Genomic DNA, 15,033 nt, shown 5'->3' on the forward strand with positions numbered 1-15,033 from the left:
AATTCAGGTGTCGAAGCCAATTTTGAAATGGTAATTGTAAGTTTAGCAGACATGACATTGCTCATATATATATACATATATATATATATTATAATAGCCTCTGAGTACTGCCCGATGTAGCGCTATGGTATCATGTTGTTCAAGTGTCGTTGAGATTGACCAAAGGGGAATTCGACACAGCAAGCAGGAACACCCCTGAGGCCACGGGACAGGGGGGAGGTCCAGCTCACTAAGAGTCGACTAAACCATCTGTGACTAGCGCCGGCGGCAGGATTAATATTCTTCCAGAACCGAGGTTCCCAAAAGCCGAGTTTTTATACTTCCGTGCGGGGTACCGGCAAACCCTCCAAAGGTCATTTTCCGGATTTGGAATTTCCCCGCATATGCGCCGAACGCCGAATAATGGCGTTTCGCAAGGCTGGCATCGCCGAGGTCAAGTTGAGCTGCGGGAAGCTAGAACTCACAAACAATTAAGAATTCTCCAGAAACAATTCCTGGAACACGCCGTACCTTTTCCTACTCGTAAATCAAGCAGCCTTCGATCAATCCACATTATTCGTTTCTCTGTCTCGGGCCACCACAGGCACTAGGAGACTGATCAAACAACTTCTAAAATGGGGGAACCATTACCCAGGTTCCCAAATCTAACCATCGAATCCCCAGCAACAGCACCAGGAGTCCACGTCATCGTGTTGAACAAACCAGCCGAGAACCGCCTGAATGTAGCCTTCGCGCAGACCATCATTTCTGCGCTCCGCTACATCGAGACGAAGCTGATGAAACCAGACTCGCCCGGGGCCGTGATCATCTCCAGCTTCTCGGACAAGTTCTGGTGTACAGGGCTGGAGCTGGACGAGTCCGACAACAATGTCTACGCCAACGCGGACGGGTTTTACCCCTTGCTGGCCACGCTTGTCGACTATCCCTACCCGACCATTGCCTTGATCACTGGCCATACATTCGGCGGGGCCTGTCCATTCAGTTTATCGTGTGACTACAGAATCATGAATAGCAAGCGTGGCTTCATCAGCATGCCGCCCGTGAATCTGGGACTGCATTTCGATGGTATTGGCGCCCTGCCGAGGCTGAAGTTACATCCGCAGATTGCAAGGAAAATGCTGCTTGAGGCGCACAAGTGGACCAGCAAGGAAGCTCTCAAGGACGGGATTGTCGATGAGATCGTCGAACCGGAGAAGATGAGAGAGCGAGCCATCGAATTTGCAAAGACGATCGCGCCTCGCGCAAGCATGGGTGTGTATGGGTTGCTGCGCTCGGAGCTATGGGGCGAGGCTTTGGATAAGTTCAAGGCCATAAGCTATGTCCACCGCAAGAGGGTGGGAACCGCGCCTAAGGCTAAGATATAGATATGATGAATGAACATATATCCTCGTAAAGCGAGTTTCTCCATGACATAAACAGATATTCAATGCGACCAAAGGTATCTACAATTTGGATCTGGGGTTCATTGCCTGCTCATGCCCCGTCACACCCAGCGCTAAAGCTTCAAGGCGCTTTCTTGCACTTTCCTCGCCTTCACCCATGACGATCTCCTCACTCCTCCAATCAGGATTGAATGTCTGCAAATTCAAAGGGTTCTCCTTGTGGGCTTTGTGGAATAATCGATTGTATACATCACCATCGTAGCTGCCGAGCGCACTTTCAAGCACGTAATCCGGTATCGACCACGCATCAACCAATCTGACCGCGTGGGGCCGGTTCTCTTTCATCAGTTCCTGGAGTCTGGGCGTCAGGTATTGCAGCCGTTCCGTCTGTAATGCCTTAGAGAGCAGGAACTCCGATGATGAATTGTCCAACGTGTATATAGCAAACAGCCTGTACAGGTTCTTCATGACGTTCACAGTGGCATCATCGACGGGAGGGTTCAACTGAGACTCAAAAACAGCATTGTAGAAATTGGTTACCAGGAGGCTCTCCGAGTAAGCTCGACTCAATCGGTGCAAGGAAAGCATCAAATCGGTCCACGGCAGTTTCTGCACCACGCGAGCCTGATAGAGTTGATAGGTCAAATAGGATGCTCGATGTCGGAACGCTCGCACAAGATCAATGTCAGAGTTAATGCTGAAGTTCTGTTGCACTTGGTGAGATCGAACGAAATCTTGGAATTGTGCATCCACCGAATCGGTTGCTTTCAGCTCAGAGTTGTTGAAAACTTCGGTCATCCGCTTGATAAGATACGCTGCAGTCTGCTGTGTGATCATCCAATTATCTCCTTCCACCGTTGGCTTAGAGAGGTATTCATTGTTGAGAGCTATCATTCCGCTCCCTCCACCAAAGCCGTGACCACCCATTGCTCGACGGCAAGTCTCAATGCCATCCGCAGCAAGAGTCGTGCACAATGATTTGAGACCAGATGATGCAGCGTGCATTTCAGCCAATCTAGAAAAATCACCGCTTTCTTCGATCTCTTGTCGTGTGCCATAGTACAGCTTGTACATTGCCTCCCCCGTATAGTGGAGGGCGAACGTAGTAGCAATTAGCGGTAGAATTCGAACCTGCACGGTCGGATAATTGAGAACCGCTTGTTCGGGAGCACCAGGATCTTTTGTGTCTCTATCCACAAACTGCCTTCGAATAGACAAATAGCGGACTGCAACAGTGACTGCCCGAGCTAGAACAAGCCGTGCATGCATAATGATTTGAGCACGAACGTACGTCAGAGAACCATACACTACGGCAGGGTTTTCGGGTCGAATGTATGCACCGGTGTCTGGATTCACACCTGAGTATCTTGATAGAAGAGCAGAATGAGGCACCCTGAAATTTTCAAACAGCATGTAGCCATTGTCCATGCCAGGGTAGCCATACTTTGGTCCGATGTCGCCGATCACGATACCTTCCAAGGGCTTGTTCGTCTTCATGTCTCTGATCTGCACAATGAACTGATGAGGACCATAGGACTTTAATTTCCCATCGGTCACGTTCGGCAAAAGCAGCTGTGCGACGACAATGGCGTGATTTGCTGTCCTACCAAGCGCACCGTTCCACCACTTGCTCGCCGTGATGGTGGGACTATGAATGATGAACTCCTTCAACTTCGGATCCCATTTTGCCTGGCACTCGATACCCTTGACGTTGCTGCCGTGACCGAGTTCAGTCTGTCCGTAGCAGCCTATGATATCAAAGTTCTCTGCCTTCGGTAACCAGTAGGCTTTTTGCTCCTCGTTGCACTGTTCTCGAACAGAAGTCAAGAACATGGTCGACTGAAGCGCATACGGGCTCATCTCATCCATAAGGTAATCAGCCATCAAATAATCATCACGCTCCCAGCCATGTTTGATGGACAGTCGTCTGAGCGCTTTGCTTCGGGCAAGGGAGAGGTGGTATCGATCTGGACGGGCCATATTCAACTGATTCTTTTTGCAGAAGATTGGAATTGGCTCCAAGATGGCCAAAACCTTCTGCTGCCGGTTGAGAAAGCCATTTCTAGAAAGTAGATGCTTTGCTAATTGATCAGTGTTGACGTTAGAACCAGATCTTTCCTGGGCAAGGATGCTAGGTCCTTGTGGATCAGCTGGCCGCAATTTATCAGTGAAGTCGGTCATGATTACTTGTATGCGACTCTGCTGAGACCTGGAATGTGAAAAGAAGCTGGAATTCTCAAAGGAGCAATGTTGCGGGATCTCATCTACCAATTTGAAGCTCCTTCTCGGCCAACTGAGGCCTTCCGTACTTCAGTTACATGATAGACGGCGATATAGTGGCGATCGATAATGCTCCCCCGCATAGAAAGCATCCGCCGGCTGTCAATTCTACCGAAATAGACAGTTGCCGAGGCCAGAGTACATATCGCCGTGATTGGCTGGAGGGAGACCTCCCCCCATTTGGAGACTCGATCTGAGAGATCGATCGTATGTAGATGGTCAACGCACCGCGTACATATCAAGGGCTGTCTCCGAGAGATGCCGAGCGGGAAACGCTGATGGCACCAAGTCAGGCGACGAAATGAAGCCTCAGACCACTTTCGACCGGACAGACTTTGTGCCTAGCCATGCTGGCGACAGTGTACTGCCCGCCGACCCGTTGTTCACTCGCCTGTTGAGCCTGGCACATCGCCGGAAGCCTAGACCTGCAATACGCGACCTCAATGCAGGTGTCGAGAAGACAGCCGCTGAGCTACTGGTCGACATTCTCAGACTTCGAAGAGTATTGAAGCGCTCCCTCAGTCAACAAACTCTCGATGATCTGCATAGAGGACGCGAAGTCTACATCAGCATCCTTGCTCCTGGTGGATATGAATTTGCCATCGGGGTCCTGGCTATTCTTGCTCTGGGGGCGGCGGCAAGTCCATTTAGCAGTGCTCAGCCTGTGAAAGAGGCGACCTACTATGTCAACAAGGCGAGGTCGGTCGCGGTTGTGACAGCGACTCCGGCTCTTGAAATGGCCGAGTCCCTTACCAGGGAAATACGGAGCACCACCAATCCAGAGTTCGCGCTCATACCTATCAGACTATTCGAGGAAGAGCTCTTGATATCACTCAGTGATATCAAGATCTCCTCCAACCGATATCTCGACCCCAACGGTCCAGGAATTATCATCTTCACATCAGGGACGACTGGACCGCCGAAGGGCGCGGTGCTGAAAAGAGCCGCCGTGACGGACAGTTCACTATGTTTCGCACAGCAAATTGGCATCAAGGAAACCGATGTACTCCTCCACCTATTACCGGTCCACCATGCTACAGGGATTTGGGTCTCGTTCTTCCCGTTCATTCAAACCGGGGCGTGCATCGAGTTCAAGTCCGGGAGCTTTGACCCAGAGTGGACCTGGAATCGCTGGCAGCAGGGCGGTCTCACGCATTTCACCGGTGTGCCCACAATCTACATGAGGATGATGAGGTACTACCTCGAGCACATAGCCAAGCTTCCGCGCCACGAGACACAGCGGTACGAGACCGCAGCTAGTGCATTCGAAGTCTGTTTGTGTGGGACATCTGCCTTGCCCAAACCAATCAGCGACTTCTGGACCAAGATGATGAACGGTAGGCGTATTGTACAGCGGTACGGTTCTACTGAGTTAGGGGTTGTATTCAATATGTCTGCCGATCCCTCGGTGGAAATTCCTGATGGCTCCGTTGGTGAGTTGACACTAGGCGTGGATATGAAGCTGTCCGAGGGCGACCATGGAGAAGTGCTCGTGCGTTCCTTCGCCATGTTTTCGAAGTATATACATGACCCGCAAGCAACTGCCGATGCCCACGACCCGGATGGCTACTTTCGTTCTGGGGATGTTGCCAGACAGGAAGGAAAGTACTATTTTATCGTCGGCCGCGAGTCCGTGGACATTATCAAATCAGGAGGCTACAAAATTTCCGCGCTGGACATCGAGAGAGAATTGCTGGCACTACCATACCTGGGCGAGGCGATGGTGGTCGGCGTCCCTGACGATGAATTTGGCCAGCGGGTGGGAGCGGTTGTCTCACTACGGAATGATGAGATCGCTCAAGAATTCTACCGAAAGAACAACCGAAGTGTTACGGCTCTAGACCTGGATGATTTGCGTGCAGACGTGAGAAGCCGACTGGCGGGTTACAAGTTGCCGACGCTACTGCGAATCATCACTGGCGAGCTGCCCAAGAGCGGCACTGGGAAAGTCGTCAAGAAGACTCTTGGTCCACAATACTTTCCTCCTAATTACGTTGAGGATAAGGACGTTCAGGTCTGGCGCGGTAAGCGCGTTAGTCGGGGATCCAAGTTATGAGGTCCCGATGCCAGTTGCATTTGTAGAGTGTAGATATGATATAAGAAGTTGTCCTAGTTTACGGGAAGATTTAAGTTCATAATGTAGAAAGCAGTTAGAGAAGTCTATCTAAATATAAAGGAAACCTATTCTAGCAATTCATTCCAACCGCCCTGCCCCAGAGACGGTGTTTTCGCCAGTGCTTTCAATCCATCCTTTTAATAGGAAGACAATGCAACCTAATGCGCATACCTTTTCAAAAAACGAGAAGAGGAAAACCGAGATTTGAATTTACTTGCGTCAGACATGTGAAGACCTCGTCTCACGTTCGCACCTAGCCTCTACATCCAGCCACCGCCGAATCTACCACCCCATCGGTGATAATAATTACCGCCGGGTGCAGTGGCGGTAATCGTGCTAGTAGCAGTAGCGGTGATGGTAGATACATCAACTTCTGTCTCTGTTATAGTCTTCGTTCTGGTGGCACCGTTAGTGTACTTTGTCTTGGTGGTGGTAACTGTGGTAGCACGAGCGGTAATAGTTTCGCCAGGGATCGTGACTGTAGAACCAGGTAGGGTGTAAACGATAGTCGTAGTAGAGGTTGCGGAGCCTGTCGGACAAGTCGAAGGAACACTCTCAGTCACAGTCACGGTGGCGCCAGTTCCTGCCGGACAGCTGCTGGTCGAGGTCGAGGTCGAGGCGGAGGTTATGGAGCCGGCACTGGAACTAATACTAGATGTTTTGGTCGCAATCACCCTAGAGCTAGTACTCGCGCTCGATGTCGAAGCCATAGTCAATGTGATGCTTGTGGTTGAGGTAGTAGGAGCAGATGCCGTAGAGACAGCGGGGTTTTTGGTTGTCGACGATAGAGATGTAGTGTTTAAAGAGGTTGTTGGAGTACGAGGACTTAAGATGACAGATGAAGTCGGGGTGCTCATGGTCGGTCGTCTTGTGGACCATCCAGTTCCAGAAGCCCATCTCCCTGGCCAAGACCTAGTCGTTGAAACCGAAGTGCTATCCGTCCCAATGATAATGGATGTGGAGAAAGCTGTGCTAGTCGGATTCCAGTCATCAGTCCACAATATGCCTCTTGTCGAAGACGAAGAGGTCGTGACTGTCCCGGTGCTAATAGAGGTGGAGACAGCTGTGGTAGAAGTTGTACTCCAGTCATCAGTCCATAATATGCCTCTTGTCGAAGACGAAGAGGTCGTGACAGGCCCGATTAGAGTAGTCGAAGATAAAGAATCGGTTATTACACTAATTGAGGTAGTCGTGATGGAGGAAGCTGAGCTTGTCCACAGCCAGTCACTCCAGGTTCCAGTCCAGGTGTGGCCACTCCAAGTGCTTGAGACCCACTTACCAGGAATATCAGGCTGAGCCGTCGTAGTGAATAAGGAGCTCGAGGTTGTTTCTGACGCAAGTTCAGATGTGCTAGTAGTAGCCGTAACGTCAGGTGTGCTGCTGGTAGCTGAAGTCGTGTTTGAAGTCACAGGACCGGTCGGAGTCGAGGATGTCGGAGTGGTGGCAAGTAGGCTAGTACTAGCTGTGGTAGCCGGGGATGTCGTGGAAATCAATTCAGGGGTCGACTTGGAGGTCGATATGGAAGTCACAAGGGTGGTTGTCGCACTTGGAACGAGCGTGGTGGACGTTCCAGAAGTGGACGAGCTCGAAGCCGAGGCTGAAGTCGGGGTGGCAGAAGAGTGGGTGCTACTCGTGGTAGTAGTCCTCCCAGGTCGAGTACTGGTGGTCGCCTTGATCACCTTCTTCCCTCTAACATGGAACCAATCTGCCCATAGTGCAGCATAGACAGCAGGTTGGACAGTAGTGACTGTGACGGTAGATGTTGTGATCTGCGCGTTACTTGTGGTCAGCAAGATCAGGCCCACCCATAGGGCCGAGGGGATGAGTGTCGAATGCATTCTCTCCGCGAAATGACAACAGAACACTTGATTCAAAAGAATGACTAGGTAAGCGAATGAATGAAGGGAATAAAGGAATGGACGGGTCTGGTCACTGGACATTCGATGTTCAAACACGAGGAATATATAGACCAAGGATAGCATTATGAAAAGGAGGGATTGATTCAGATTAATTTTGGCACCGGCCCGGTCCTGTAGAATGTTTCGCCTATCCTTGTGTAAAGAACTCGAGATTGATGAGGTCGAGGGACGGTCAGCCTCATGGATGCAGTCAACACGGATAGACTTGGCACACGGATGTCCGACGCAAGGGCATCCTGAAAGACAGCAACTGCCCTGTAAGTGTCTCTGAATGCCATATCAAGAGTCAAGGGTTGTTTCATCTTGAGAAGTGACTATCATTTCGAGATTGGTTTTACAGCCTGAATAACCGAATGGGAGTTTATTGAAGTTTTCCTTCTTCTCCTAGCGCATTTCGCCGTTGACAGCTATTCTTGGATTGATGCAAGGGGGCTGGCATCAGCATCAGTTAGCAACAGTGAGTGTGAATCTACATGAGGAAGGACGGGTGAATATCAGATGAGACCTGGTTGTGAGGTTGTGCACTATGGACACCGTTGGTTCCTCTGCCAACGGTGACCATTCAGGAATCGCAACAACGATACCGCGAACCACACAGCTCGGTAAATCGAGCTCAAGCTGCGATTTACATACTGGTTTGAACACGGAGATAATTGAGTTCGAGGTACATACTCAAGAACATGAGTGATAATGATTACGAAGGTACTTGAAGGATGAAAGAACGATGGTGTTATCATGCCGATGGCCGATGGCTTTGGTCGGAAAAGTGGTTAGTCCACACCGGAGCGGCAGATTGTTAATCCGCACCATTATGCCCAAGCCACCTCCACCAGGGGAACGGGCTTGGTGAGCACCTTTCTTGCTTTCTTGCTTCTTCAGATTGTGTCATTGCATCACACTCTCTCCCTTACCTGCTTGCAGAACTGGAAGTTCAAGCATGCTTCGAAATCTCGATCCGTCACTTTGAAGCAAACGCTCTCCAAGGGCCGTACACCTGCAAGACCACACTGCTTCTACGGGGTCGGCCTCGGGCAGCGCTCTCAAAGATGGGGGCTTGTCTCTCCTGTCTGGGCCTGCGCGGCCATAACGATGACGATGTATGCCTTAACCTTCCAAAAATCCCCCATACGCGCCATATCTCTGTGTCTGTTAACATGCAAATCTGCAGGTCGAGCGCCATCGCCTCATGTACGACGAATACGGCACGGGCGTTCACGGCTATGGGACTTGGAACGCAGGAAACGTGCCATCTCAAACGGTCCTCAGCCCCGAGGAGGCTCAGCGCGAGCAAGAGGCGTTAGATGGCATTACAAGGTGGGCGAGCGAGTACGATGGTCACCCGCCCTGGGAGACATGGTGTCTAACTTTCCGCAGTCAAATCGTTGAAATCTTCCCGTACCAGCACCGAGGGCTCGCGATGTCGGTGTCGCAGATGAATGGAAATGTCGAGAACGGCACATCGAACTCGACGCACCACGACATTCTCCTCTCATTGATCCCCGGCGACAAGTCGAAGCGATCAATCCGAATCTACTCAGCGTCACGACCGACGTCAAAGGACGCGCAGTCGCTTCGCAGCAAAGGCTCCTTCGCCGGGTTGAACGGCAATAACGGCGCGCTCAAGGACACTGGCGTCCTTGTCAAGTTGGACGTCAATCTACCATGAGGCGAATTCAACCTGCCGGCAGAGACATTGCTTTCATCCAAGAGAACTTGCCCGTCGTTACACAACACGTGCCAGACCAGTTCGACAGCCGATCATGGGGGGTGGTCCTTCTCGCCCTCCCTTCCCACCTTACGCCGAACGACCGTCGCGATCACACATAGCGTCCGAGAACCTTGTTGTGAGCCCTTTATTGCTAGAGGATATTCCTCCCTAGGCGGACTCGCCAAAAGAAGGGAACCAACACCCATAAGATCCACCCCTCAAGGTGATGTCAAGGGTCTTGGCCCTCGACTCAACTCTAATAGGACCATCTTCCATGCATCTTCAACGACCAAATCCATAACCGTCGAGCGGGGAGGACGCCATCGCTGAGTAATTTATTACAGCCAAATGGGAATTCAACTACAAGAAAAGACAGATCTCTGTCCCCTTCTGTCGACATTGTGGCATGTGCCGAATCCATTTCATTTGAACAGTTCCTATGTCAGCGTTTACTTTGTGTACTATTAGTTTTATAGCGGGTATTATGGGTTGTGCCTGGATTTTTTTGGGATTGTGAGAATGAAGGAGCAGTTTCAGATCATCGGCCATGACGACTAATACTAGAATTGTGGCTACGGGACATGAGACCATTTGATTGATACGAGGCGCTATTTTATGTACAGTCTATGCCTGAGAATTGTCAACTCGAAGAATGGAGATGGCAATATGAGTAAGAGTATGTGAAATTTGAACGAGGCTGCATTCAGTATGGAGAGTTAGTTAGGCTAAAGGAAAGTGATAGGTTGGGAGCGGGGTTGGATGTATTGGAGGATGAATCCATTTGAATTTCCTATGCTATTTTGAAGAAACGAGTTCTGCTATCCGAAGCCTGTCCACCTGGCTTTGCTGGGGTATCATTGTGAAAGTGTCAGGCACGCCGCTTGAAATGTGTTGCTGGACGGAAGGAGGGGGGTATCTTATGTTGATTGCTGTCTCAGAAGGGCAAGTTTTTGTCCCATTCCAGCCCTCGTTAGCCCAAGGAATGACCGGGTATAATTGAATGACCTCGCTTTGTTGAGAAAAGAATCGGGTATCGTGCTGAAAGGGGTATGAGTGCAAGACTGTTGAACTAAACAGGCGCCAAAGGGGATATAATCTGATTAGACGCGCTGCCGAATTGACGGGAAGGAAAGTGATGGGTAACATTTGGTTTGTGCCGGCTAAGCAATGTGTTCGGCTCCTGGGATGGGCTGTGTGCTTTGTACGTGTTCCATCATACCAGGGTAGATGGCATCACACAATTGAAGTTGTATGAGTCTCTACTTTGCAGGCTCGGCCGGAACAGGATCGGCGGGTTTGTCGGCTGCAGCGGGCTCGACGGGAGCAGCGGCTGAACAATGAGTAGCTGGTCCCCGACTAGTACTTTGATCACTTACCAGCAGGAGCAGTGGCAGGATCACTAGTTGAGGGTGCTGCAGCCGTGTCGGTAGGAGTGGGCTGAGGCGCGGCCGCGGCTGTGGGAGCCTCGGTCTTTGTGCCAGCGGTGCCCTTATCCTTCTTTCTTCTGAAGAGAGCCTTGAGCTTATCCATTGCGTCGGGGGCTAGTGATGCGATGGAATATGGTTAGGAGAAGAGAGACTAGTTGAAAGGGGCGTAGAGGGACACAGAGATAGGCAGGGTGCTTGTAGCGGACGAGGTGGCAAAGGTGGAGATGGAGATGGATATGCAAGGGAGAAATCAAGACGTACGGATTCCAGGCATGTGGACGACTTCGTTCGAGGGTAGGAGAGAGCTTAAATACGTAAGATAGGGTGTTGCGTCAGAGGCGAGGCGTAAGCAGATGTAGGCACACACACAGTCGGATGCGTGATAGGCAACGGACGGGATGATATGACCAGTGAAGAGGGTGCGTGTGACGCACAAGTCGAGAGCAAGAGGGCAAGAGGGCAAGATGGCCTTTTCAAGGAGGAGACTCCGGAGAATGGGGAGATGCAGCAATGAGAATGCAGATGGCCGAGTGTCTCGTGACTGACTTGGTGATGGGCTGGGGGAGGATGGGATAGGATAGAAAGGATGGGATGAGATAGAGGAGGGCGGGCAACTGCGGAGGATGGAGATCACGATGGGCCAAAGGGATGAACGGGGAAGGCGCAGGGCACCAGGGGGGCAAGGAAGGTGCCTCATCCATCAACTGGAATTGATCGTACAGTAATCTAGTGAATTGGCTGTCGTTAGTGACATGGAAGTGGTTCGGTTTGATTTCCGGACGTGCCAATGAAACACGATGCATCTCGCCGTCGACCCCGTAACCCTTGGGCAACAGCATGTTTTACGGAATGCCAACGATGGGGAATGGCGGATCACATGCACACTCGCAAGAAATACCAAAACATGTTTTTGGAGAGCGATAAGACAAGCATGCGCCAACCGGTGGGTTCAAGGAACCAAGGCTCTACGAGTATGCTGTAATTAATTACGGAGTACGGAGTACGAGTATGTCCCTTGTAGAGCCCTTTCCCATGTCCGGGATCACATCAGGGTTTCAATCACATTTGAAACACCGCCTCAAACCATCGAAAGCATCATCTCTACCTGTTTCAAAGTCCAACAGCCTGACATTGACACGGAGTCCTTGGGGTTACTCGTACGTGGTGCGAGGATGGATATTATTGCTATGGGGACCATCAGCCACAAAGATCTGGACACAGCCCTGCAATTATACAATGCTAATTTGCTACATTTTCCTTGTCTCATGTCGTGTTGGGAACTTGGGACTCCTACGATCAGAGAAGCCCCATAATGATTCAAACCCCTCACGTGGAAGCCTTCGATCCGAGTCATGAGTCTGTCTGGAGTAAAGATAATCCGGATATTCTGAGGGAACTTTCTTGGGATGCGGAAAGCGGAAGGTGCGACGGCCTGGATCGGCGTTGATTCCGCATCTGGCACAACAAGCCTGAAGCGAGTGTGCCAGTACGGAGCACTCCTATCACTCACCCACGGTCACTCACGGCCCCTCACGCCCAATTCCCCAATTCATCTTGAAACTTCCACCGCTATGTGATATTTGCAGAGACTGAACCATAGATCTATAAAGCCTCGGCTACTAAAGAACCACCAGTCGTACGTTTTTTGAGGGTACCCCAAATATCCCGGCTTTCCCCGCACATCTGAACCAGCATTAGAGGTACCTGTCACCAATTCACCATCTGCCACTGTTGAACCACAAGTACAACCTCGAAATTGAGATTTGGTCGGCGATCTCGTCTACACCTTTCTCGCTTAACTGTCAACATCTCAGACTCTACCATCCCAGACCAGCATCATGCGTCTCAACTACGTGCCTAATCCACCGACAGACTTGTCACCCGAGGACCAAGGAGTCCTTGAAAGGGTCAAGGCTCGTCGGGGAGCTATGGGCTTGATCCCTCTCGATCTAACTCTGCTTCATGCCCCCAAAATTGCAGATGGTAAGTGTCCTTCTCCACAATCTCTGATCCGCCATGGGTTCTCATTGAATAGGTTGGAACGCCCTCCTCGGGGCCGTACGCACCAAGAATTCATTACCCGATGATATACGCGAAATCGCTATCTGCCGGCCTGCATTGTTCAACGAGGCTTGGTTCGAATGGAACGCTCATGCGCCAATTCTGCTTAAGTCAGCAGGTTTTACAGAAGAGAAGTTGGCTGTCGTCCAGCAACTGCACCCGGCTTCCAAGGGTGCACTGGATGACCGGCAGTGGGCGGTGCTGCGATTCGCGGATGCCATGACGAGAGACATCAAAGTTCCCCAGTCCTTGTTCGACGAGGTGAAAGCATCAGGTCTCTCTGAGCAGCAAATGGTCGAATTGACCGCCACTGTTGCGAGTTACAATCTGGTTAGCCGATTCTTGGTGGCTTTGGATGTGGGCGAGCAGAACGACAAAGTTCCCGAGTGGGCCAAAAAGTGATCAAGTCTGCTAACAAGGGGTCCAAGACCCGAATTTGTCATTGGAACAAATTGAACAATAGCTACGGCACTTGCATGTTGGCTACATAAACCGGTCTAGGTTGACTTCACTTCTGAGCGAGTGTAGCTACCCCAAATCAGGCGATGATCATAATGCCACAGCCGTTTAATACATATTGCTCTGTTGACATACCAATCCGGTTTGGGATTGACCGTTGACTACAATTAAATCTGGGCCTCCACTTCGATGGTCAGGATCCACCCATTGATAGCCTTAGCACTCGAATGCGGCGCCGGTCACCCATGTAAGCAGCAATTGGCGCATATCGACAGCAACATCAAGTACTTACTCCAACGATAAACTTGAAGAGCGGCTTCTACCTACTAATAGGCCACCACGTTCGATGATTGATCTGTCTGGGCAAATCTCAACTGACACCAGTCGCCACAGGAAATCGGCTCATACTTTGGTGGGTTACTTTCATCCGTGCACGAGGGAAGTACCCCACAGGTTTCATTGAAATTGAACCCAAAGAAGAATGGCATTGAGTACCTGTGACGTGTCAGTATTGCACATTGCTCAAATTGTGCCACAAGTCGAGTCCTTACCTGTCGACAGTCGAGCGATTGTATACCCGATGAACGGTAGACTTCAATCGATCATTGGTCAGACGCATCAAGTAGTCTCCAATATTGACCACGAATGTGCCCTCGATTGGACTGGCCTTGATCCATTGCCCATCTTTATCCAATACCTGCAGTCCACCACTCATGTCTTGCCACAACAAGGTGAAGCATTGGAGATCAGTGTGAGATCCCAGTCCAATGTCTCGGCTCATGGCTGCCTGTTCTGCTGACATGGCCGGATAATAGTTGAACACTCCATCGCTCCCGGGGTACGTGGTGACAGAGTCGAAATAATTCTCAGGTAGGTCAAGACACAATGCAAAGATTCTTACCAGCCTTCGGGCAAGCTTGACACATTCCTGCCAGTAGGTGATACAACCATCCTTGAACCCGGGTATATCCTTGGTGCCTTCCCATACGTAACCCTCACCACGGATGAACGGCTGCACCTCGGGCGGAACAGCATTCGAATCCTTGGGGTCAGGGTCATATTGAGGCTCATAACGCCAGGAGAAGGCTTCACGATAATCCACTAGATCGCATCAGTCGGCCGCCAGCCAAATATCTTGTCAATGAGCCAAGTACTCACAGCCTTCTGTCGGACTAGCCATCGCCGTGTATTTCCCTGAGTAGCCATTGTACCATTTCCCCTTGTCCTTTGACACCAGCATCTTTTTCTCCTCAGACTGTGCGAAGAAGTTTTTGGACGCGTTAAGCGCCCCCTGAATTGCTGCTTCTGGGATACCATGGTTTTGAATGTAGAAGAACCCAGTGTTCTCAGCAGCAGTCTTGATCTCTTGGGCCAACTTCTTCCGAGCGTCCAGATCCCCATATATGCCGGAGATGTCGATCAATGGTATCTCGTCACCTCGACATTCTCTCGGCGGTTGAGTCGACACATCGCGATATACCGGCCCGTATGCAGTGCGCAGTTCGAGTTTTACAAACGATGGTTGTTCTGCTACGACTTCGGTTATCGTGGCCATGGTATCTCGATTTTGCCGGATCTGTTGATCTGACTCTCAGGGTTCAGATTATGAATCTCTCCAAGCGGCTAACGCTGATATACTAGGTTCAAGAGAGTTGGAACTCCGCAGTTCAACTCAGGTAAC

At 50.7% G+C, this 15,033-nt stretch overlaps 6 protein-coding genes across 6 annotated transcripts; 4 read left to right on the forward strand and 2 right to left on the reverse strand.

The window, feature by feature from the left end:
- Positions 1-614: 614 nt before the first annotated feature.
- Positions 615-1,364, forward strand: A1O9_12087 (uncharacterized protein; the record flags this gene model as incomplete). The annotated part of the gene is made up of 1 exon (XM_013398886.1): positions 615-1,364. The coding sequence occupies one exon, from the start codon at positions 615-617 to the stop codon at positions 1,362-1,364; it is 750 nt and encodes a 249-aa protein (XP_013254340.1).
- Positions 1,365-1,442: 78 nt separating this feature from the next.
- On the reverse strand, positions 1,443-3,563 carry A1O9_12088 (uncharacterized protein; the record flags this gene model as incomplete). Its single annotated transcript, XM_013398887.1, has 1 exon — positions 1,443-3,563. One exon carries the CDS (start codon positions 3,561-3,563, stop codon positions 1,443-1,445), a length of 2,121 nt encoding a protein of 706 aa, XP_013254341.1.
- Positions 3,564-3,963: 400 nt separating this feature from the next.
- On the forward strand, positions 3,964-5,718 carry A1O9_12089 (uncharacterized protein; the record flags this gene model as incomplete). Its single annotated transcript, XM_013398888.1, has 1 exon — positions 3,964-5,718. The coding sequence occupies one exon, from the start codon at positions 3,964-3,966 to the stop codon at positions 5,716-5,718; it is 1,755 nt and encodes a 584-aa protein (XP_013254342.1).
- A 3,025-nt stretch (positions 5,719-8,743) lies between these two features.
- On the forward strand, positions 8,744-9,357 carry A1O9_12090 (uncharacterized protein; the record flags this gene model as incomplete). The annotated part of the gene is made up of 3 exons (XM_013398889.1): positions 8,744-8,794; positions 8,866-9,023; positions 9,072-9,357. Coding segments are annotated over 3 exons (495 nt in total), but the record flags the coding sequence as incomplete, so codon positions are not given.
- Positions 9,358-12,670: 3,313 nt separating this feature from the next.
- A1O9_12091 (uncharacterized protein) lies at positions 12,671-13,295 on the forward strand (the record flags this gene model as incomplete). Its single annotated transcript, XM_013398890.1, has 2 exons — positions 12,671-12,815; positions 12,868-13,295. The coding sequence occupies 2 exons, from the start codon at positions 12,671-12,673 to the stop codon at positions 13,293-13,295; spliced, it is 573 nt and encodes a 190-aa protein (XP_013254344.1).
- Positions 13,296-13,899: 604 nt separating this feature from the next.
- On the reverse strand, positions 13,900-14,907 carry A1O9_12092 (uncharacterized protein; the record flags this gene model as incomplete). The annotated part of the gene is made up of 2 exons (XM_013398891.1): positions 13,900-14,453; positions 14,511-14,907. The coding sequence occupies 2 exons, from the start codon at positions 14,905-14,907 to the stop codon at positions 13,900-13,902; spliced, it is 951 nt and encodes a 316-aa protein (XP_013254345.1).
- Positions 14,908-15,033: the final 126 nt, after the last annotated feature.

This window comes from Exophiala aquamarina (assembly GCF_000709125.1).
Source record: "Exophiala aquamarina CBS 119918 chromosome Unknown aczIA-supercont1.21, whole genome shotgun sequence".
Taxonomy (NCBI): domain Eukaryota; kingdom Fungi; phylum Ascomycota; class Eurotiomycetes; order Chaetothyriales; family Herpotrichiellaceae; genus Exophiala; species Exophiala aquamarina.